At 45.3% G+C, this 25,688-nt stretch overlaps 1 protein-coding gene across 1 annotated transcript in view; it reads right to left on the bottom strand.

Moving 5' to 3' along the window:
• The window catches only part of smyd3 (SET and MYND domain containing 3), a 675,783-nt gene that overhangs the window by 541,107 nt on the left and 108,988 nt on the right, over positions 1–25,688 (bottom strand). Inside the window, exon 2 of the mRNA XM_078405373.1 lies at positions 6,217–6,280. Coding sequence (XP_078261499.1) covers positions 6,217–6,280 — 64 coding nt within the window. The remainder of the gene's footprint in view (positions 1–6,216; positions 6,281–25,688) is intronic.

The raw sequence follows: 25,688 nt of genomic DNA, 5'->3' as shown, positions 1-25,688 counted from the left end.
CCTAGTGGGTGTAGGATAGTGTTAATGTACGGGGATCGCTGGGCGGCACGGACTTGGTGGGCCGAAAAGGCCTGTTTCCAGCTGTATATATATGATATGATATGATCAACATTGTTGGTGGATATTTAGAATGCAGCTAATAGCGCTGCTGCCGCAGTTCCAGTGACCCAGGTTCAACCCTGACCTCTCATGCTGTCCGCATGCAGTTTGCATGTTCTCCCGGGGATTGTGAGGATTTCCTCTGGCTGCTCCAGTTTCCTCACACTTCTCAAAAACGTGGGGATTGGTAGGTTCATTGGCCACTGTAAAGTACCTCTGGTACAGTGTGGATAGTAAAATTGATGGAAAGATGGAAAGGAAAAACTGCACGGAAAATTTGTGGGGGATCGGAATTGCTCTGTGAGTCAGCACAAAAATGAAGGGTTGAATCATCACTTCCTATGTCAAAGAAAAATTGTAGCTGAGAGTAATGCACTTTATAATATATTGATCAAGTGTGCGTGCAATGGGGAGGGAAATGCATTGAAGAGTCTAATATTTCATGCCAATCAAGTCCACACTGATGAGAAAACCTTCATGGAAATCCAAGCAAGATTTCTCATTCTACCTGTACCTCACCATATTTGTGCATGTTAACAAAATTTGACTTGACTTGCCTTGACATTAACTAAACATTCATTCTAAAACATTTAACTATAGACTATACATCATTGGAGGGGATATGATGGTTTCAGAAGCAGAAGTATCATATTTCAGTCTGAAGAAGGGTCTCGACCCAAAACGTCACCCGTTCCTCTCCAGAGATGATGCCTGTCCCACTGAGTTACTCCAGCATTTTGCATCTATCATATTTCACTCTGTTCACAACAATTAGATGTCACCACTGTGTCATCATGTGAACCTGCTCAAGAATAACTGATGTGCTTTCTCGTTTGCCCGCAGCTTTTTATCCTGTGCATCAATGGTATTTTTGTATCATCGTGCAACCAAGGTCTTCACCCTCAGCACACGTCGATGAACAGCAGGGCAGGCAAGGAGGAAGAACCTCAAAATACGACTCAACTTCACCTTGGAGGGGGTGCTCATTAACTGCCGGAATAACTTGACAGCTATGACATCAGTCCAACGGGTTCACACTCATGCTGTGCTACAGTGAGAAAATCCTGTGCATCTGAAAAAATCCTCCACTCAAGCCTGACCTCTTGCACATTAACCTGAAAATCGTGACATTCAGCGAGCTTACTGGCAGGGCATCACAAGGCGTGTGGCAGTTCCAGCAGCTGCCAGACCACTATGGCTTCTGTCTCCACAATGACAAATGTTTTTATACCCTAAACATGAACAGATTTCAGTGTCGCTTGTAGTTACAAAATTATTTAGCAAAAAAAAATGAAATCAAATAATGTATAAACTGGAAATCATTTAATTTCTCTGCTCGGTGGGGGCTTCAATGTCGGGAGCCACGACCGCCCCGACGTGCAGCAGCAGCGGCAGCGTCTTTGCCTGCCCCGGATCGCGGGGCTGGGGTCGGCCCGCTGCGGACCTTTCACCGTCCGGCGCGGCCTGGAACGTGGCAAGTACAACAGCCTGCTACGGGAGAAGATGGCAGGGGAAGAGAAAAGACATTTATTCACAAAATGCTGGAGTAACTCAGCAGGTCAGGCAGCATCTCGGGAGAGAAGGAATGGGTGACGTTTCGGGTCGAGACCCTTCTTCAGACTGATGTCGGGGGTGGGACAAAGGAAGGATATAGGTGGAGACAGGAAGATAGAGGGAGCTCTGGGAAGGAGGAGGGGAAGGGAGGGACAGAGGAGCTATCTGAAGTTGAAAAGACATTCTGACCTTCCATCACAGTGAGGAGGGGACTGGAGGAGACTCACTGTGATGGATGTTTCTTTTTTTTGTGCTTTGTGTTGGTTGGGGTTGTGTAATTTGCTTATTTTATTGCTCTTATTGTTGGACTGTGGGTGACGAAACCTCGTCCAAAAAACTTGTTTTTTGGATGACAAATAAAGATATCCTGAATTTATCCACAAAATTACACACCTGGGACTCTTACAATGTCCCCTACTTTCCGTGAGTCCACACAAGTTTTTCTGATGACAGCTGAGAAGTTCTTGGCCCAGATGGGCCAATTTCAGACTGTTGGTACCAGCCAATTGAATGACTCGAACTAATAGAAGGAATAGAGACAAAAGGTAGAGTAGATGCTGGAATGTTCGGCAAACACACAAAGTGCTGGAGAAACTCAGTAGGTCAGACATCATCTATGGAGGGAATAGACAAGTGATATTTCAGGTTAGGACCCTTCATACTCTTAGAATGGCACAGTAGAGGAACAGGCTTTCCAGCCCAATGTCTATGCCGTAAATGATTTCTGCATAACCTAATCACTTATGCCTACACATGATCCATAACCCTCCGTTGCCTATATGTTCATGAATTGGAAGGGGGGAAAAAGAGGGACTATATATTTTGAGGACTGAGTGAACTATCTTGAGACCAAAGATAGATATGAATACTCAGAAACTTAATAACCAATATCTGAAGGAAGAGAGTTAATTTTAAAACAAATATTTCACCGAGTCCTGATGAAGGGTATTTGACCTGAAATGTTAACTCTGCTTCTCTTTGTACAGATGCTGCCTGACCTGTTGAGTGTTTTCAGTATTTTCTGTTTTTATTTCATTTAGTTAAGTTACTTAAGGCATTAATGAATGCCCTGAGAATGATAGCTTTTTAATATGTAAAAAGATTTTGGGGGAAAAAATGGACAAAGAATTAAAAATTAAAAATAAACACAGATGGTGATAGGTATAGAAAAAGTATAGAAGTGAATTGAAACATTGGATTTTTTTCTGTATGGACAAGAATAAAATAGGGAGATTGAACACAGTCCGGCCACACAAGGAGATGTCTGGCGTACTAAATAGAAGAGGGTTTTATTACACAAGAAGCTGGGTAACAAGTGCGGCTCACTCCACACAGAGACGGAAATGTAACCCATTGAAAACAGCAGCGCAATCTTCCCAATTCCCTCACTAGCACCATCAGCAGGCAGAACTAACACTTAAAAAGCCTTTGGACAAAGATGCTTCTGGATTCAAAACGTGTTTTACAAGATCAGGTAATTCTGACATATTTATGGGAGCCTCTACCTCAGTGAAAAATCTTTTGAGCCTCTTGGTAGGTCTGCTACCCACGATTATTATGGCTGCTGCAAGGCGATATTCATCTTGATAACAAACTGGGGAATTGTGCCCTTACACAGCAGGTCTCAGTCACCAAAAACAAACTCTAATCCCCACTCAAAATACATGTTAGCTTCAACAATGGATAAACAGTAATCGAAGGAGAGGAAGAGAAAAACATGGGGTGGGGTGATAATTAAAACTGAAGAATTCAATGTTCATGCGCCAGTGCATCTAGTCAGCAGGTGAGCAGAAGGGCAGGCTAGGATGGAATTGGAGGCAAGCAGGTCAGGAAGAGGGATTGTCATGAGGATTTAATGCATTGATGGAGTTCCATAAAAGAGTAAAGGCCCACAAAGGCCTACCGAATGGCCTACTCCTGCACCTATTGTCTATTGTTGCTCTTCCAAGCCCCAGGTGACAGCTTTCTGATTCCCCAATGATTCCCTTGGTACAAGTATATGGGTTTGAGTTATCCAACTCCGACATTCCTCATCCAGCACAAAAACATTGGTGTTAAAAATGGGAAAGTTGGTAGATAATGAAGTCACCCTCTTCAATGGTGGTGGTGATTGAGGTAGTTAAAATATCTCCCTCTCCACCCCCAGAGTTGACAACATGATTCAGCCCCAAACCACCTCGCAGCATTGATATACGGAAGAAATGAATGCTGTTTGAGGCAAGAAAAGGGAATGCTAAATCTACAATGGCACCAAGGAGCCATAGTAAAGGAGTCAAATGAATAAGTACACAGCTAAAGTCCAGAGGATGGAGGAGAAGAACAGTGCCGTGAGTGGTCCAGGGACTCACCTACCATGCCAGAGGCACTCCCTGTGTTCAGAGGCCAGCTGCAGTAAACACCCCGATGTGAGGAGGCTGAAAGGTGTCTGCATGAGGCTAGGGAAAGTGCGTTCGTGGGTCAATGTGTCTGGATCAATGTGGTTGGTGGAACGGGCTGCTGGAGGCCCCGCAGCAGCCTGGGGCTCGATGGGATTGGGTGCTGTTCCAAGAGGCCGAGTGCACAGTGATGCAGCCTGCAGGAGCAAGGTACATCAGTGGAGGGCATTGACAACCACACCAGGCAAGGCTGTCTCCTGCAATTCCGACCCAGTGCCACCACCTGTATAACAGGCTTATGTGGCCAAGTTAAGACCCTCCTGTGAACTTAAAGGAGACAAACTGCGACCCAACTGTGAACTTAAAGGAGACAACATGGCACTGGAAATGTGGTGACTCTACATCAGTGTAATCTACTAATCTTACACTCTTGTACCCAAGTATGATTGTGCCCAATGTATGGTAAGATTTCTATTGAACTGTATGCAAAAATGAAATTAGACTGTACCTAGTTCAGGCACCATTGAACCATTTGTAGTCCTTCAAAAAAGTGCATCCTCAGCTACTGAAAGGTTCTCCTCCAATACGGACAAGATAAAGAAAATCCACTTTTTTTTCTTTGTCACGATGTTAGGTCATTGTCAAAACACCTCATGGATACTGAAATACTTTTATATCTGTCCATACTGCAATCTAGGAAAGCACAGTAGCTAAACTATGTGGAAAAGACCTGACAAAAAGCAGAGTTTGGTTAGTAATGTTGATTGAGGCATTTTGATCTGTAGAGGGTTCAGCTCCCAGACCACGATCCAATATACTTTGAATTCCATCAATTATTCTATATCTTCTTTTAAACCACAGGCAGTATTTTTATTTTCATTCCAACTGAGGGCTTCATCTTTAGACCATTTTCAGATTTTAATTTCAGTACAATTTCTCCATATATCTGCTAGGAATCTTTTTTGACCCTGAGATTTCCAGAGTTTCAGTGGCAAACAAAACACCTCAACTCAAGCTCTGCGCATTGGTTAGTTTTATATTCAGAATTATAAATCCACGCACCCTAGGGACAATACAAGAATTTTGAAAACTGTGAAAAATCTTTTAATCGAAAAAGATACATTAACGAGCACAAGGTCTCAGCTGATAAAATCATCCAACAAATGATTGAGAACGGAAGTGATTCAGCCCCTCAAACCTGTTCAATCAAAGAAAGAGATCTTGTACTACTACTTGTGGTTCACTTGCACCTCCTCCTACCTCATCTATGGTATCCGCTGTTCCAGGTGTGGACTCCTTTATATCAGCGAGACCAAGTGCAGGCTCAGCGATCGTTTCGCTAAACATCTCTGTTCAGTCCATTTAAACCGACCTGATCTCTCGGTTGCTCAACACTTTAACTCCCCCTCTCATTCCCACACTGACCTTTCGGTCCTGGGCCTCCTCCATTGTCAGAGTGAGGCCCAGCGCAAATTGGAGGAACAGCACCTGATATTTCGCTTGGGTGGCTTACACCCCAGCGGTATCAACATTGACTTCTCTAACTTCAAGTAGCCCTTGCTTTCCCTCTCTCTCCATCCCCTCCCCAGTTCTCCTACCAGTTCAACTGTCTCCGACTACATTTTATCTCTGTTCCACCCACTCCCCTGACATTAATCTGAAGAAGGATCTCAACCCGAAATGTCACCCATTCCTTCTCTCCAAAGATGCTGCCTGTCCTGCTGAGTTACTCCAGCATATTGTGTCTATCTTTGTACTACTACTTCCTTGACCCAGCTCGATTCCATAACCTTTGCATCAAAACTCAGACGTTTTCAAAACTCTTTCAATTATAAACCCATTTCTACATTGGCCTGCCTGTCAAAACAAAAACCTGTGTTGTGTTCAGGACATTAAGCAGCAGCTGAAATGAGACAAGATCCAAACCCAGTCCATCAACAGGTATTGTACCCGCAATATTAAATTAATTTGCACTCTTCACACTTAAAGACCTTTGGGATAGGCATGCAATTACTATTTTCTGGGACAACACGACAAACCAACAGAAATTCAATCTGCCACAGAACTACTTGTTGCAGTTCATCAAGACCACCTTTATATTTACTTTTTGCTTTAATTTAACTTTTAGTTGCAAGCCCAGCCATTAATCCAGGCAGCCTAATCTCTATGATTCTATATAACTGCTTACCTGGCACGTGGCGTTGCAATATCTTGCGATCTTACACTGAGAACATCGCAGCAGAGATTCCTTCCTGTGAAGAGAAAAATATATTACTCACCAAATAATCCAGATTTGCAAATGGACACAATTTAATGCTGTGCAACACTTGTGCATCACTTCCAAAATACACTGGGTTTCAAGAACTTCAGATATTTGCCTCACAGCTCTGCTTGGGTATAATAATTATAACCTGGTCCAGCATGACCAATCCAAACACAAGCCAAGCCTGAGGACTAATAGTGTTTATTAAACCTGACCCCAAAACAACAAAAAATCCCATCGGCAAGCAAGCAGTAATTTGCATCACAAATAGCAGCTGACGAGAGTCTCTAAAAACACACCACAAAGCAAACTGCCAAAATTATACTTCAGGGTGAAGTTCCACAGCTACCTACAGTTGACTGGTTTCATTTCATACTCCTCCTCACACCTCTCCAGAGTCCAATTTTACTACTGACAGTTTTCTTATGAACATCAACAAGTCGATTTCTGTGAACTACGCTTGAGCCACAAATGTCATCTGGTAATGATGATGGATTTCAGTTGATGGAAAAAGTAGTAGCAATAGCTATAACTTCAAAGAGCCATTACCCTTCTCTGTTTTACACCAAATTCATTTAGGGACCAGGGAGAATATCACACTGTGATACTGTGACCTTTCACTGATCTAGGAGTAAATTAGTCATATTAAACTTCACATCACTGAAACTGTTTGTACGACAATAACCAACATATGTTAAGTTATGTTATTTAACAAAATACTTGTAAAAGTATTGGACTTGCAAACTTAACTTTGCTGTTCAAGAACATTACCCGTGTTATTCTACGCACAAACTTACATTGTCCAGATGGTTTAGTTGCACAATACCGGTTAGACTACGAATGGAATACTGCATCCAATTGCATAAAATCATCTGAATTAGGAGCAGGAACCAAATTCTTGGCCCTGCAAGTTTCCTCCAGCATTTAATAAGATGATCTGATTGTCACCTCAATTCCATATTGCCATACACTGCCAATAATCTTTCACAAATTTGCTTATCATGTATCTGTCTACCTCGACCTAAGAATATTCAGACTCAGCTTCCACCTCTTTTTGAGAAATAGAGTTTAATAACACCATTTAAAATCATTTGGACAGGTACATAGACATAAAATGTTTAGAGGGATATGTGTCAAATGCAAGCAAATGGGACTAGTTTAGAAAGGCATCCTGGTTGGCATGGATGAGTTGGGCTGAATGGCCTGTTTCCATGCTGTGTAGCTCAATGATTCTCAACCCCACTGATTAAAAAGAACAAAACTATCTCTGTCTGAAATTAATAACATTTTAATTATAAAAAATCTGACTCTTAGTTCTACATTCTCTCATGAGGAAGCATTATCTTCACATCCACTCTGTCAAGACCACACATGATGTTTTGTTTTTAATTACCTTTTGCTCTTCTAAACTCCAGCAGATGCAATCTTTCCTTATAATACAAACCGCTTATTCCAAGTTTTAGCTTACTCCAGTCAACACGCTTTAGAAAGGATTGAGGTGTAGAGAGATTTGCTAAAATGGTCGCAGAATGAGGGATTTAAACTATGAGGCTAAGCTGGAGAAGTCAGGGTAATTCTCTGGGGATCGTCAAAGGTTAAGACGATCTTTAAGAAAATGCGCAGGTCATGGTAGGTTTAGGCATGGTAAATGGTAGGAAGTATGTAGGAAGGAACTGCAGACGCTGGTTTAAACCGAAGATAGACACAAAATGCTGGAGTAACTCAGCGGGACAGGCAGCATCATGATGAGAAATGGTGGGAAGCTGTTTTTGTTGCAGACACCTCAAAGACGAGAGACCTATATTCAAATTGTTGAGCAAAAGGTACCAGGTTGGGTTTGAGGATTTCTTTTAAATAGTGAGTGGTGAAAATCTGGAACTCGCTGTCTATAGGATTGTTAGAAAGTAAATCAATCAGTGCCTTCAGAATAGAATCAGATAATCTAGATTAGGGTTATATTTGACCACACAGCCATAAGCATACAGGGACTGAGTAAACAATGCTGAGGGTCACCATTTGTGAGGGACAGGGTGGAAGAAATGTTATGACTGACGTGACTGACTAACTGACTGGCATGTGCCAGTCCAGAAGTCCAAAAGGTGAAGAAGTTCAGGGATGATCTGATTTAGTTTTGAAGGCTGAACTTTCAGAATCGTATCCTGAAATAGTTCTTATTGTTAAGGTGATCCAGAGCTGAGTGTAACGCAAGAGAGATGGCATCCGCCACAGATCTATTTTTCCCATACGAATATTACCAAGAGTCAAGAATGCCTGTGAGATTGGCTTCGACTGGAAGATTATCAATCTTTCAGAACACTTCAATGTCAAAGGTCGCTATTGGTGGCGCCATTACCAGGAGTTCAAGGTGGTTGCTGAGAGCATAGCCACTGCCATCAGTAGCAACAAACACCACCATGCCCCGAAGAAATCAATCACTTTTGTCAAAGCTGGAGAGAAACCTCGACCACAACCAAAAACAAGGGCGGGCCTCATCTACACGGCCACTGACTGGCAGCTGCACGTCAATCTGGGCAAACAGCTGAAATTTCCGCAGCACATCACAGCAACATCACTCTGGCCAGACATGATCATCACCTCTGAAGTGACAAAACAGCTGATCATTCTGGAGCTGACAGTGCCTTGGGAAGAGCGTATGGAAGAAGCAAATGAGAGGAAACGTGCAAAGTACCAGGAGCTGGTGGAGATGTGCCGGGACAGAGGCTGGAAGACGCTATGAACCCATAGAGGTGGGCTGTAGAGGCTTTGCAGGACACTCACTCTGCAAAGTCCTCAACCAATTGGGCATTACGGGGCTGGCAAAGAAGAGGGCCATTCAATCCGCAAGCGAAGCCGCAGAGAAAGCCACTAGATGGCTTTAAATTAAGAGGGCTGATATCCGTGGGCATTCGCCGCTGGGACGCAAGTCGGGGCCTGATCAACCCCGGCTGGGTCGCCTGGGCGAGGGTGTCTGATGTTGTGAGACCCGAAACATCCGATGACCCCAGGTCACATCACTGAGGATGTGTTCCAGCGCATCCAGAAGATGTATCTTGCACATCAATCTTTCAGAACACTACAATGTCAGAGTTACTCGGAGGTAGTCATTGAGCCAGGTCACTTTACTTTTCTCAGGGACTGGAATGATGGGTTTGCTTGAGGTAGATGAGGTTTTTTAGTCCTTTGATGTGCGGGGTTGAAGATGTCGGTGAAGTATGTGGCCAGTTGATTGGCACACAATTTCAGGACCTATGCAGGGACTCTATCCGGGCCGGCCACTTTCCAAGAGTTTACTCTCATGAAAATCAGATCTGACTGGATGGGACAGAGCCAGTAGGCATTGGAGGCAGCAAGCGCCACAGTAGAATTTTGTTTGTCTGTTCAGGACAGGTGTAGAAAGCATTGAGCTCACCTGGTAGAGATGCATCACTTTACTGAATTGAGCCTCCAGTTTGTTTTGCTGTAGTGTGCACCATGGACAAATTGCACTGCAGTTATTCACCAAGGTCACGGGGAGAACGTGCAAACTCCTTACAGTGCAGCACCCGTAGTCAGGATCGAACCTGAGTCTCCAGCGCTGCATTCGCTGTAAAGCAGCAACTCTACCGCTGCGCTACCGTGCCGCCCTGTGACCATCTGACATCATAACTTCCAAGTTTTGGTACACCCAAATGCAGAGCTCAATGCTGGGAAACTCACCATTGAAGCACAAAGTCATGGGCTCACGACCGATTCCAAGATGACAAGGGCGAATTTTTCACTGTCAAAAGTGCTGCCTTTCAGAAGAAAGACGTCATGTCTTTTTGTTCAGGTCAGGTAGACTAACCAAATCCCAGAGTGCTATGCAGATACCATCAGGCAAGAGCATTAAAACACTGTTAAATATTTATCAGTTAATAATATTATCAATACTGATTAACTGGTAAACCTCATACTTTTGCTGGAACATTGTTCCTTAGTAATTCTGCTGGTGTGGTTTCTCTGCAAAACAGCCACTGGTAAATTTAATGCGAACATCCTGAGGAGGCAGAAAATTCTCCATAAAATACAAATTCCTTATTATTTGTTTGTATGCTGATAGAGCAATAACTGACGATTCATTAAAAAAAAATTTTTAATCATCAAGAAAGCACAACAACGTACAAATGTTAGAACAATGTTTTGACCCAGGATTTATTTTTTGACCTGAGGGTTCAAAGTACAGAAAAGCCATTGTTCTGAAGATCAGCAACAGCTTCCCCATATAAATCTCCACATTGCATTGATTTCCTACATTTCTGACCACAATGGCCTCCCATTACACACTGCAATGACTTATTGGGTGCCACTAACACACAAGCGAAGGACTGCAGCCACTAGTGAACAATGGGCTGTGATAGTTTTCCCCATGTTGCCCACACTGACTTTACAACTTGACTGTTGATAAAGAATATCCTGTTGGATATTTAAGATTCACATAATTTTCTGCCTACCTATTCTCTTTTCTCAGAGCAACAGCTGATGGGAACATGGCTCTCCAGGCATCAGCTGCCCTCCCGTAGCCCACCAAGCAGTCGTTCTTCTGCAAGGTGGCTAGCAGCTGGTTGCACACGGGAGTGTCTCACAGTCTGGTCCAGTCCAGGAGAAGGGGCCTCCCACATACCAGCCCCATTTAGCTGGAACACTGTTCTGAAGTGCAGGGAGACTTAGAATGGAATGGTTTGAGTGAAGTTCACACTTCTCCAGTACAAACACCAAAGTGACACCTCTTTCCCAGCTGAGGCCTGGCACCTTAACCCCTGTTGGTGGTCAAGCCCAATACATGACTGGACAGTAAATCAGAGATCTCCAGGCATCATTGTGGTATGGGATGTTGCTCCCAGACGATAGCTGATTTGGGCTGAGATCTAAGTGTTGGAAAGAAGTTTCAGAAGCACAGGTGAATCCCATCGATGATGATTCACTTTGCATTCAGTCAAGACAGATAAAGAAGAGCAAGTGCATACAAAAATTAAGATATCAAAATAAACATTGTCTATTATTCCATGTGTGGGCTTTCCAATCGTAAAATAATGTAAAAATCCAAAACAATTATTTGCAAGTCACAAGCAGACTAGCTCGAAGGCAAATTCAACCTTCGGCTGTACCAACCTCCTGTGGGTAAACAACCTGTTCATGCTCAACACTTTTATTTCTTCCTTTCTCCCTCCCACAAAGTAGAGCAGCTGTGTGAGAAACAAGCCACCTCAACAAGCAAGCTGCTGACTCAGCAAAGGAGATAGAGGTTAACCTCACACCTTCCACATCCTTGGGACTTCCCCAAGTACTTGGCAGCTAATGAATCGTTTCTAAAGTGCACTTGCTGATTTGATGTAATTCCTGTAGCCAGCAAATAATGATCAGGTAAACAGCTTTTTTTTTAAGTGGCATTAACTAAGGATAAATACTGACATTGAGGTGAACTTCAGCTTCCTTCAGAATATTCTAGGGGTTCTTGTAGCATCAGCTGAATGAGCAACTGTGTCTCAGTTCAATGTTATTTGTTGAGGACAGCATCTCCAACTGAGCTTCAGCATTCTCTGCAACACCGGACTCACTCATCGTGTTCAAATTGGGCCCAAACATAGAACCTTCTGATTGAGAGCCAAGATGTTGCCAAGCAGGTCTGCCAAATTATCAAATAAAAATCATAAGACGAGAGCTGTGATTGACATTCTCCTGGGAGTCAAGTATTTTCCATTTGCAACCATCGTTATTTATTATCAAATGCCTCCGCAATTACTATTAGCACGAATCATTTATGGTGTCTCCAAGAATGAGTGGCCTGTCAATGGGAATGCAGCATTGACAATTCAGTTCAGGCCAGTACAAGGTGTTTGGCTTTATTGCTTTCACATCATATTCTCCTCAAATGAGCAACATCTTGCGTTTATGTTTCGAAGAATATCTGTGCTTATCATCTCCGAGATGTTTCATTGTCAGGGTCATGGTTTACTGGAATGTAGCCAAGAGACTGGGGCACACCAGAACTATTGTTGCAGGGGTGCGAACGCACTCAATTTTGTTGTGAATGAACAGTGATACGGGCCAAAAAGGGCTTTGCAACAACGCTAAGGTATAAACCCAAAAACAAGCACAAGAATGGGACTTGCAGTTTCCAATATCCACTTCAGCACAGCTTCAGACACGTGGCTGCATTCCAAAATGAGAAGGTCACCAGATCTGAAGACAATTGCACATTATGAAAAAAGATAGATGATGGATGTGAAATGTGCACTGGTGCTGAGAATCCAGCATTGCATGAATGATCTGTGGGGGGGGGGGGGAGGGGGGATGCTTCTTACCATCAATCATGCAAGGTCTCACGGCTTATTTGGAAGTCCCATCAATGAGATATCCCATCAAAGAATTTTAATAGGCTGCTCATGTAACCATCTAATAAAATCCCCATCTCATTTTCCCCCAGGGCCTCCAGAATGTTCCATGCAAACTATTGACTGATTGTCAAAGGTGCTCTGCTTTTCAAAGAGACAGGTAGTATGATATGATAAGAGTGAATGGAACATTCTTCAGGTATATGGTCAAACTCATCCATTGCAACATCAAGAACTTATAGAAACTCAGCACATCATGACACTTGGTGTCTGCATAACCTGGGTCTATGCAGAGCATGATGCAGATGAAAAGGTAATCATCAGGATGAGAGTCAATCAAGTACATATCTCTCTTCTTCAACTGAAGATTTATTTACAGAGAACGGCTAATATCTGGAATCACTGCCAGAGGAAGTTGTGCAGATCCAAGTTAGGAAAGAACAAGAGATTAGTTTGCACGGAACATTCTGGAGGCCCTGGGGGAAAATGAGATGGGGATTTTATCCTAACGCATGGCATCCCTGTGTGGTACCAGCTGCACGGAGGCAGAAAGGAAAGCTCTTCAGCGGGTAGTCCATAGAGCTCAGAGGACCATCGGAACACAGCTACCAGACTTGGAGGGCATCTACAACACACATAGAAACATAGAAAATAGGTGCAGGAGTAGGCCATTCGGCCCTTCGAGCCTGCACCGCCATTCAATATGATCCAGGCTGATCATTCAGCTCAGTAGCCTGTACCCGCCTTCTCTCCATACCCCCTGATCCCTTTAGCAAAAAGGGCCACATCTAACTCCCTCTTAAATATAGCCAATGAACTGGCCTCAACTACCTTCTGTGGCAGAGAATTCCACAGACTCACCACTCTCTGTGTGAAGAAATGTTTTCTCATCTCGGTCCTAAAAGACTTCCCCCTTATCCTTAAGCTGTGACCCCTGGTTCTGGGCTCCCCCAACATCGGGAACAATCTTCCCGCATCTAGCCTCTCCAACCCCTTAAGAATTTTATATGTTTCTATAAGATCCCCCAAAGCCTCAGAAAAGCCACCAGCATCCACAAAGACTCTTCACACCCCTGCAACAGTCTGTTCGAACTCCTTCCATCGGGCAGACGATACAAGGCCTTCTACGCCCGCACCTCCAGACTCAGGAACAGCTTCATCCCCAGGGCCATAGCTGCTATGAACCGGTCCTGCTGAGCCGGATGGTCACATCGCACAGTGATCCGGCACAGATCTACTTGCACTTTATTCTGTCTTAAAACTGTTACAATTTGTTTCATTGGGTTGCTGTTGTTTAAACTAACTAAATTATTGCATCGTATGGGAGGCGCATTCCCAATCTCGTTGTACCCCTGTACAATGACAATAAAGATATATTGTATTGTATTGTATTAAAGATTACGAGTCCTCTTTGTGCCTTCTTTTGCAACTTGGTTTTAAACGAGGGAGCTCCAAAGTTCAATAAAAATAATAAAGATCATCAAATGACACTTTTTATTTAAAGTGCAGATGCTGGGAATGAAGTAACAACAGAAAATACCTGAAACACTCAATAAGTCAGGCAGCAGTTGTGGAAAGGAAAACAACATTTCAGATACAAGACGCTTCATCAGAAATAGGAAGAGAAAAAACAATGGTAGAGAAGGTGGAGGTTGGGTGGAACAAAGGGACTATCTCTGAAAAGTGAGAACAAGTTAATATTGCATTTAGAATTAGATCATGTTTCCTTGTATGTTAAGTGTTGCTAATTCCAGATCAGCCTGTATTAATGCAGAGGAAAACAGAGCCAAAATTACAATGGATGACTGACAGTAAAGGGCAGTTCTACAGACAAAAGAAAGAGTAGGTTTCAATAGTTGGAGAATTCGATGTGGAGTTCGGAAGGTTACAACATACCCAAATGGAAGATGAGATGTTATTTACCAACCTTGCATCAGGCCTCCTAGTAACATTCCAGGAGACTACAGACAAATAGATCAGGATGGGAGAGGGATGGAGAATTAAAGTTTCAGGCAATTAGAAACTTAGGGAATAGTTAAAAACATGCATTTTTATAACACCTTCTTATTTCTTTCAGGACTTAAATATGTTACAGCCACAGAAGTACTCCTTGAAGTGTAATCATTGTTGTATGCAGGAAATCTAGCAGTCTATTTGCATACAAACAACAACGTGATAATGATCCAATAGGCTATTTTTATTCCTAATAATGTAGAGAAAAAGAAAAATATTGGTCAGAATGCTGGACAACAATCCAATGTCATTCTTCAAATAGTCATGGAATTTTCATCAGCCATCTGAGATGGAAGTTTAACATTTCAACTGCAAGATAGCACCTCCAGAAGTGTACCACACCAATGTCACCATATTTGAGTGAAAGGCCCTGACTTAGGGTAACAGTTCAGGAACTTTCAATAAACTGGTGAAAGGCTAAATTTAGGACAGCAGTTTAGGAACTTTCAATGCAAGTATATTTACTAGTCCATAAAACCTAAATAGGCATCTCAAAATCTATTAAGCACACTTGTTAAACATAATTTCGCAAAACATTCACTGACTGAACAGTTCTTTGCACATTTGGTTTGGTCCTGCAAATAACAAGACCTCTGGAACGAATACAACATTTAATTGTACAGACCTGCCCCATAAAGGCAGCTGCAGCACTGGTTCCAGCCAGTCAATGGTCTGTTTACACTTCCTGCCTGGAAGAATAAGCCTCCCAGCTCGGCTAGAGTTACACAGACACACACGCACACATACAAATACACTGCTCCCTCTCATGACTATTCTCAATATTCAGTGTGTGGGTGGTATTGTCTGCACTGTTCAAATATTTAAATGAAATGTGTTCATTTAAAGGCAATACTATTTAAAAGTCCTACTTGGCTGTGGCATCAACCTAATCATCCACTAAACCACCAGCTCCAAGTAGCCCCACACCACTTGACTTGCAGGCCAGGTGCTAGCTCCAAGTTTTACATTTAAAATGGGATCAGCCATGATTTATGAATACAAAAGCAGACTCAAGGTTTCAAGGTCAGTTTATTGTCACATGTACCAATTAAGGTACAGTGAAATTTGAGTTAGGCCAGATGATCTCTGGCTTCCTCCTGCTCCTATTACCTATGAAAAAAATCCCATCAATCTAGAACACAAAGGTTTTGATTCAGAATGATAAAAATTGAGATGCTACCTCGCTCGGTTAATTTCGAGGATATGGTAGCACAGCAGTTAAGTAACTGGACCAGTAAGCAAGTGTTTTGCGCCATTGATCCAGAAATGCAAGTTGAATTCTCAATATAGTAGCTGGGGAATTTAAATTTAAGTGATCAAAGTTTTACAGCACAGAAACAGACCCTTCAGCCCATCATAAGTATGCTGACCCTTTTACACATCTATGGTAATCCCATGCGACTGTGTTAGGACCATAACCTATTCAAGTGGCTATCTAAATGGCTCTTAAATGTAGGAGACAGAGTAATTACACCCAAGTAATTAAATGCAGTAACTACATCAAAATTGGTTTGTTTTTTAAAGTCATGTTAAAGTAATGATGAAATTGCCAGGTTGTCATTAAAAACAACAGAGATGTCCTTCAGTGATGGGATTTTGCAGTCCTTACTCTGTCAGGCCTAGAACCAGGAGGTAGTTGACCCCAACCCTAACCACTTCTCCTCAGGACCATTTCGAGACGGAAAATAAATGCCAGACTTGACAGTAATATTAACACCTCAAGAATGAACAAGAAACAGATAGCTTCAGTTTAAGTACGATTTGCCCAATTGTAAATAGGGAAATGGCACGTCTGGATGCTTCATGTTTCTAAATATTGTCCTGTAGTGAGTCCAAAACGAGCGTTATTGTTCAAAGGTCTTTATTCGTAGGTAACCGTAACAAACTGCAACTGCTTACTTTGGACACACACTACTTAACTAGCTAATACAATCTAATCTCATCTCTCCAGCTGGGCGCCAGACACAACTATACCTCGCGCTCCCGCATCTCGTGACTCGTTAGCCCAACCGAGGGTTCGAGACCCCCCCGCTAATCCGTATGTCCCTACATGACCCCCCCCCAGAACCCTCAAAACCGTACCTCACGGGTGCCCGGACCTCCCTCCCGGAACGCGTACGGAGGCAGAAACCGATACCGCCAATGTGACGGGAGGCGGGGAGGCCGCCGCCGCCGGAGGCGATGGAGGGGCCCCGGAAGCGGAGGGCGTAGGCGACGGAGAGCGCTTGATCGGGAACGGGGGCCCGGGCCCAACCATAGGCGGCGGGGGGCTGAGGGGTGGCAAACAAGGCGCCGCTGGCGGCACCAGGGGGGCGGCCATTGGCCGGCCTCTGCGCGGCAGCTGGGCCACCGACACAGGGAGGTCCTGGTCCAAATGGGCCGGCTTGAGCCGGGATACGGAAAAGAGTTCCTGGCGATTACCCACCTGTAAGGTAAAAGTGACAGCCCCTCTTTGCCTGGCAGACTGCGAAATAGCGGCCGAGCCGTCGTTCTCCCGGCCGCTCCCCCGACTGCCGCTGGGCCTCGAGACACGATTGACCGAGTCGTCCCGGGCGTGCCGCTCCCTGACGAGCACGTCGGCTTTCTCGGCGAACGTTTCCGGGTCGTCAAACGAGACGTCGGCCAACACCAGCCCGACGTCCTGGGGTAGCTTCTCTCGAAATGCCGCCTCGAACATCATGCACGGCTGATGGTCGCCCACCAAGGTCAGCATTTCCGTCATCAACTCGGACGGCAGCCGCTGCCCCAGCGCTGGTAGATGGAGCAGCCTCAGAGCCCGCTGGTTCTGGCTCCAGCCGAATTTCTTCAGTAGGAGCCTCTTGAGCCCCACGTACTGCTCCGTTTGGGGTGGACTGGTCAGATATTGACTGACCCTCACAGCCACCTCCGCCTGCAAACAGCTCACGAGGTGGTGGAACTTCTCCAGTTCGCTATCCACCTTTTTAATATGGAACTGCGACTCCGCCTGTACAAACCACAGGTGCAGCTGATGGGCCCAGAACGGCAGTAGGTGCACCTCGCCCGCGCTCGCTCCCACTTGCGACATTCTGCGTGTTCTTCGCGTTCGGGTCACCAATGTAGTGAGTCCAAAACGAGCGTTATTGTTCAAAGGTCTTTATTCGTAGGTAACCGTAACAAACTGCAACTGCTTACTTTGGACACACACTACTTAACTAGCCAATACAATCTAATCTCATCTCTCCAGCTGGGCGCCAGGCACAACTATACCTCGCGCTCCCGCATCTCGTGACTCGTTAGCCCAACCGAGGGTTCAAGACCCCCCCGCTAATCCGTATGTCCCTACAGTCCATGATAAAGTCTTGCACAAACTGTGTTTAACTACTTTCTTTGCCTACCCACCAAATAGCCCTGGTGGACAATTTACGAATGAGCTGCATTATTGCTTAACCTGGACCAATGTTCTTCAACAATTCAATGTCCAAAGACGTACAGGTTTATTGGTTAATCGGCTTGGTAAATGTAAAAATGGTCCCTAGTGGGTATAGGATAGTGTTAATGTGCGGGAATCGCTGGTCGGCGCGGACCCAGTAGTCCGAAAGTGCCTGTTTCCAGTATCTCTAAACTAAACCTAACATAATAAAACATATTAGTAGCACTTACACCAGCAAACTCTCTGCTGGGAAGGCAGGTGAGAAGCAAGAAGGAACCTGGAGCTTTGCTCACATTTGAAGTATAACACACAGCAGCAGCAGAAAAGAGAATTCTGCCTTCCAATCCTCAATCTCACCCCAGTTTCTCCTTTTTTACAATATCCTTCCACTTGGTGCTGACAGGATAGGTGCAAGGCCCTGGCAACAAAAGTCTGATCCTTCAGTTTTACTGAATCCGTGGAGAACAAGAATAACATATGGACTGCCAAGATCCAGTTTAATATAGCATATATCCTGATCGCTTTGGTCCAACTGAGATTTTAAATAGACTGCTTGAATTATTTTAATTTATTCATTCATGGAATCTGAAATTTGCAAGCAATGCCTGACATGTATTATTCATCATCAAGAAAGCAGTGTGCGGCCTTTCTGAATGGCAGCTGTCTATCCCTGTTCCTTCCGTGCTCTTAGACTGAGTTCCAGAATATCTTCAAATCAGAAAAGTATGTGATTGAAAGGGAAACTTCAAGCTGTTGGTATTCCCAAGTACTTGCGACCTTTGTCCTGCTATGTGTCAACAGGGCATGCAAGGGCAATTTTACACTTTATCAGCAGTTGCCAATTGTACCGGAACAGTTGGTTAGAGTTTCCATAGGTACGGAACAATAGGCTTAGGTGCTACTTTTGGGATATTACCTGCTCTTATCATCTTAGCTGTACCCAGTGCCCGAACCATTTCCTTATGTCAAGGAGAGCAAATCAGTGACTGGATTGTTTGATAGTGTAGAATGGGATGCATATCAACTCAGCACTTTGCATCACAGATGGTTACAAATGATTCACCCTTGTTTCTCGCATGCTGGGCTTTGCTTTCAAGAAGGGAAGTGATCCTTCCATTGATTGTTCACCATCAAACATAACTGGATAAAGCCCACCTTTGATCCGATCCACTGGTTGTGTGATGCTCAGTCAAGCGACACCAATTAGAAGTTTGCAGATGACACCACCGCAATGGCCAGATCTTGAACAACGACGAGACAGAGTACACGAAGAAGAAAGAGACCTTAGTAACATGGTGCCAAGAGAAGCACCACAATCAATCTCATCACTGCAGGCTTTGACTGGAGAAAATGAGTCAATCTACACGCTCCAGTCAGCATTAATGATGCCATAGTGGAGATGATCGAGAGCTCCAAGTTCCTCGGCATAAATATCACCCGCAATTTCTCCTGGATCAACCACAATTAGGTTACAGACACGAAAGCATACCGACACCTTTACTCCCTCTGAAGACTAAGGATGTTTGGCATGTCTCTAACATCTCTTACCAACTTCTATAGATGCACAGTGGAAAGCATCCTATCACGATACATCATAACTTGATTTTAGAACAGCTCTGCCCAAAACCGTAAGGAATAGCAGAGAGCGTGGATATAGCCCCATGCATCATACTAACCAACCAATCCCCCTTCTCTCCCCCTCCACACCCCCCCCCCCTTCATTGCCTCTATCTACACTCCACATTGCCTCCTGGAATCCGATATATAATCAAGGACCATTATCCCACAATCATTTTCTCTTCTCCCATTGGGCAGAAGGTACAAAAGTTTGAAAGTACATATCACAAAATTTCAGAACAGCTTGTTCCCATTGTTATAACAGAACAGTATAACAGAGCTTTATTTGTCATTCGGTACCAAGGTACTGAACGAAACTACATAGCAGTCATACAAAAAAAGAACACAAGACACATAACCCCAACACAAACGTCCATCACAGTGACTCCAAACACCCCCTCACTGTGATGGAGGCAACAAAACTTCCACTCTCCTCCCCACGCCCACGGACAGACAGCTCGTCCCCGACCGACCCGCACAGTCCCCGCAAGGGGATGGAAGTCCCCGCGGCCGAGTCGCACCGGGCGCCGAAACGTCCCGCGGCCGAGCCGGGCGACGGAATGCCCCGCGACCGAGCCGTGCGCAGCTAAGTCCCGTGGCCGAGCCGCACCGGGCGATGTCAAGTCCCGCGGCCGAGCCGCACCAGCGATGAAAAGTCCCGCGGCCAAGCCGCACCAGCGATGTAAAGCCCCGCGGCCGAGCCGCACCGGGCGATGTTAAGTCCCACGGTCGAGCCGCACCAGCGATGAAAAGTCCCGCGGCCGAGCCGCACCGGGCGATGCAAAGTCCCGCGGCCGAGCCGCACCGGGTGATGCCAGGCTACGCGGCCGAGCCGCACCGGGCACCGTTAAGTCCAGCGGCCGAGCCGCACCAGCGATGCAAAGTCCCGCGGCCTAGCCGCACCGGGCGATGAAAAGCCCCGCGGCCGAGCCGCACCGGGCACCGTCAAGTCCAGCGGCCAAGCCGCACCGGGCGATGCAAAGTCCAGCGGCCGAGCCGCACCGGGCGATGCCAGGCCCCGCGGCCAAGCCGCACCCCGCGCCGTGAGGAAGAGACCTAAAAGAGAAAAGTTTCCCCCACCCCCCCCCCCCCCCCACACCACCCACACCACCTACACCACCACCCCCCACACATACACAACCAAAAAAATACAAAAACCATCCCAACACCGAACAGACTGCTAGCGAGCCGCTGCCGTTAGGCGCCGCCACTTCCGCTTGTTATCAGATTACTAAATTTTCCTCCCATATGCTAGGGTATAGTCCTGATTTCCAACCTACATTATTGCAGCCTTTGCACCTTTTTTATCTGCACTTTCGCTGTAACTGTAATGCTATAACGCTGCCACACTATAATTTACATTGTTTTGGTTTTGCTTTGCTTTGCTTTGCTTTGCAGGTCCTGTTGTACTTGTGTGATTTGATTGTACTCGTGCATGGTATGATTTGATAGAATAGCACGCAAACAAAGTTTTTCCTCATGACAATCAACTAATATTATTACCAATAACTAAATCTAAGGCATTAGTGGGATCTTAGACTGTAGCATTAGGCTCAACACTAAGGAAATATGCCAGAGGGAGGAACAGAGAGGAAACAAATTTACATCAACATGCTACAGTGCCCATGAACAATACACATCAAAGGCAAACCAGAAACCCAGTCTAAAGAATTATAAACAATAAAATCTATATACTAAAACTCTCGTTTGTTTGTTTGTTTGTTCCTGAACTACAGCCAAAACGGTACACGTAAGCGCGACAATTTTAGGCCCATCTTACTCATCGTCGTCCCTTTGGTGCTAATGGAACAGGTTTCATTGAAATCGGTGTTATATTTTTTAAATTATTCACATTTTAAAGTTTAAATCTATCTCCTAGGGAGGATGGGGGAGGGGGTGGGGGGAGGGAGGGGGCTGGAGGGAGGGGAGGGGGAGGATGAGGGGGGTTGACGAGGGATAGGAAGAGGGGGAGGGGAAGGGGGAGGGAGAGGGGAAGGGGGGAGGGGAAGGGGGAGGGGGAGGGGGGAGGGGGAGGGGAAGAGGAAGGGAGAGGGGAAGAGGAAGGGGAAGGGAAGGGGGAGAGGGGGAAGGGGGTGGGGAGATGGGGAGGGGAAGGGGGAGGGGAAGGGGGAGGGGAAGAGTGGGAGGGAGAGGGGAGGGGGAGGGGGGAGTGGGGAAGGGGAAGGGAGGAAGAGGGTGCTGCACCAAAGCAGGAGAGGTTTGGACCCAACAGGTCCACTTGGTCTAGTAAACTATAAATCTGTCTTTAACATTAAAGCAACACTCATTGTATCATTTTTCTAAATTAACCTTTTATTATCTTCACTGAAATCATCATATATTTCCATAAATTACTGATGCCATCACACCACAGTTAGAGGTAAAAGATGAATCAGCATTGTTTTCAGAGATTGATCAACAGCAGAGAGAGTGTTCTGAAGATTGTGAGCGTGGACCCAGCCCAGCATTGAAATTCTGCATTGGAATCAACCATAAGATAACTGTTCAAATGTCATTCACAACAGGATACCCCCCCACCTCCACTTTTACAACCATGGAAGAATTTCTAAAATGAAATTGCATTGTAAATTGAAAGATACTGCAGCCTATCTCCACACAGCAGTCAGCATCACTGTATGGAACTAATAAACTACTGATACAAATTGTTTTCGTCTCTATTTCTCTATTCTGCCATATTGCTTTGGTTTGAATCAAATGCTGTCCATAGGCTGTTCAGCAATTTGATAATGGCTAGACAGTCTGCTTTTTTAGTATGTTGTTTAGTTTTAGTTTAGAGATATAGCACGGAAACAAGTCCTTAGTCCCACCGAGGCCAAGCCAATTAGCTGACACCTTTGGGGTTTGGAAGGAAACCGGAGTACACAGGGAAAATCCACGCAGGTCACGGGGAGAAACATAGAAAATAGGTGCAGGAGTAGGCCATTCGGCCCTTCGAGCCTGCACCGCCATTCAATATGATCATGGCTGATCATCCAGCTCAGTAGCCTGTACCTGCCTTCTCTCCATACCCCCTGATTCCTTTAGCAAAAAGGGCCACATCTCACTCCCTCTTAAATATAGCCAATGAACTGGCCTCAACTACCTTCTGTGGCAGAGAATTCCACAGACTCACCACTCTCTGTGTGAAGAAATGTTTTCTCATCTCGGTCCTAAAATACTTCCCCCTTATCCTTAAGCTGTGACCCCTGGTTCTGGACTCCCCCAACATCGGGAACAATCTTCCCGCATCTAGCCTCTCCAACCCCTTAAGAATTTTATATGTTTCTATAAAATCCCCCCTCAGTCTTCTAAATTCCAGCGAGTACAAGCCCAGTCTATCCAGTCTTTCCTCATATGCAAGTCCCGCCATCCCAGGGATTAATCTGGTGAACCTTCTCTGTACTCCCTCTAAGGCAAGAACGTCTTTCCTCAGGTTAGGAGACCAAAACTGCACACAATACTCCAGGTGCGGTCTCACCAAGGCCCTGTACAACTGCAGCAGAACCTCCCTGCTCCTAAACTCAAATCCTCTTGCTATGAATGCCAACATACCATTCGCTTTCTTCACTGCCTGCTGCACCTGCAGAACGTACAAACTCATACAGATCCACACCCATAGTCAGGATCGAACCTGGGTCTCTGGCGCTGTAAGGCAGCAACTCTAATTCCGTGCCACTTGAAGAACAGCATGGTGGCACAACAATTAGCATTGCTGCTCCTCATCTTCAGTGCCACTGAGCTATATCCTGACCTCCGGTGCTGTCTATGTGGAGTTTGCATTGCACCAAATGATCCTATGGTTTTTACCCTGGTGTGCCAGTTTGAACCTCCATATCCAAATGACATGCTGCCAGGTAGTACAGTTGGTGACTGTAAATTGTCCCTCGTGTAGATGGATAGTTAGAGAATGGACAGGGGAGCCAATGGCAGAACTCTCGTCGGAGAGAGGAGGAGAACATCTAGGAGGCCGCGAATAAGCCGTGCGGCGGACACAACTGGACCATGGGTCGACGCCGTGGAGGCATCAGTAGTGGACCCGGCAGCGGTCGTCAAAGAGATCAGGTCAGCGATCGACGAGGAGGTCGGTGCGGCGGTCGATGAGGGTGCCAGTCGTTGAGGGCGCCAGCAGTCAAAGACATGCCATGTGGAGGACCCGGTATGTCGGAACCGCCATGAGGGGGCGTGGGGGGGAAAACAAAGGATCACCTGGAGAAGGTGAGAAAATAACTGCAGATGCTGGTACAAATCGAAGGTATTTATTTCACAAAATGCTGGAGTAACTCAGCAGGTCAGGCAGCATCTCAGGAGAGAAGGAGTGGATGACGTTTCGGGTCGAGACTGATCTGAAGAAGGGTCTCGACTCGAAACGTCACCCATTCCTTCTCTCCTGAGATGCTGCCTGACCTGCTGAGTTACCACAGCATTTTGTGGATGCATTGGTGATCATTTTCCAATGTCCTCTTGACTCTGGATCAGTTCCTGTGGACTGGTGGGTAGCCAATGTAACCCCACTTTTAAAAAAAGGATAGAGAAAACAGGGAATTATAGACCAGTTAGCCTTACATCGGTAGTGAAGATGCTTCAATCAATTGTTAAAGATGTTATAGCAGCGCATTTGGAAAGCAGTGACAGGATCGGTCAAAATCAACATGGATTTGTGAAGGGGAATTCATGCTTGACTAATCCTCTGGAATTTGTTGGAGGTGGTGCAAGTGAACCTCTGCCTAACCTGAAAGGACTGTCGGGGTCTCTGGACAGAGTTGAGGGAGGGGGTATAGGGGCAGGTGTTGCACCTGTCTAAATGCATACCTGTACGTCTTTGGAGTGTGAAAGAAAACCGATGATCTCCCGAGAAAACCCACGCAGGTCACGGGGAGAACGTACAAACTCCATACATACAGCACCCGTAGTCAGTATAAGAAAATAACTGCAGATGCTGGTACAAATCGAAGGTATTTATTCACAAAATGCTGGAGTAACTCAGCAGGTCAGGCAGCATCTTAGGAGAGAAGGAATGGGTGACGTTTCGGGTCGAGACCCTTCTTCAGACCCGTAGTCAGGATCGAACAAGGGTGTCCGACATTGCAAGGCAGCACCTCTACCGCTGTGCCACCCTACTCCAGCACTCTGTGTCTTCTTTTATAAACGATCTTCCTCAGTTCCTTGTTTTTACAAAAACACATCACTTGAAAGCTGACTCCTTAAGACTACAGCACTCCTCACTATTGCCATCTCCCATCTGTACCAAATTGCCTTTGCAATCCGGTGAGCAGTGTCATAGTCATACAGCGCAGAAACAGGCCCTTCGGCCCAATTTGAACTCACTGACTAAAATGTCGCATCTACATTAGTTCCACCTGCCCTAAGTTTGGCCCACATCCCTCTACTTTCAGTTTAGTTTATTGTCATGTGAACCGAGGTACAGTGAAAAGTTTTTGTTGCATGGTAACCAGCCAACGGAAAGACAATACACCCCCACCCTGTCTCCTGCAAAACGTCTACAGTCTGACAAAGGGTCTCGACCCAAAACGTCACCCATTCCTTCTCTCCAGAGATGCTGCCTGGCCCGCTGAGTTACTCCAGCTTTTTGTGATACCTTCGATTTGTACCAACATCTGCAGTTATTTTCCTACACTGAAAGACAACACATGATTACAATTGAGCTTTTCACAGTGTTCAGATACATGACAAGGGAATAATGTTTAGTGCAAGGTAACGCCAGTAAAGTCTGATCAAAGATAGTCTGATAGTAGTTCAGGACTGCTCTCTGGTTGCAGTAGGATGGTTCAGTTGCCTGATAATAGTTGGGAAGAAACTGTCCCTGACTCTGGAGGTGAGAGTTTTCACACTTCTATACCTTTTGCCCGATGGGAGAGGGGAGAAGAGAGAGTGGCCAGCGTGTGACTCATCCGTGTTTATGCTGCTGGCCTTGCCGAGGCAGCGTGAAGTATACCTACAGTGCCCTCCATAATGTTTGGGACAAAGACCCATCATTTATTTATTTGCTTCTGTACTCCACAATTTGA

Source organism: Rhinoraja longicauda, chromosome 9 (genome assembly GCF_053455715.1).
Source record: "Rhinoraja longicauda isolate Sanriku21f chromosome 9, sRhiLon1.1, whole genome shotgun sequence".
NCBI lineage: Eukaryota > Metazoa > Chordata > Chondrichthyes > Rajiformes > Arhynchobatidae > Rhinoraja > Rhinoraja longicauda.
The sequence above is the reverse complement of the archived record's forward strand: the minus strand, read 5'-3'. Positions and strand labels throughout refer to the sequence as shown.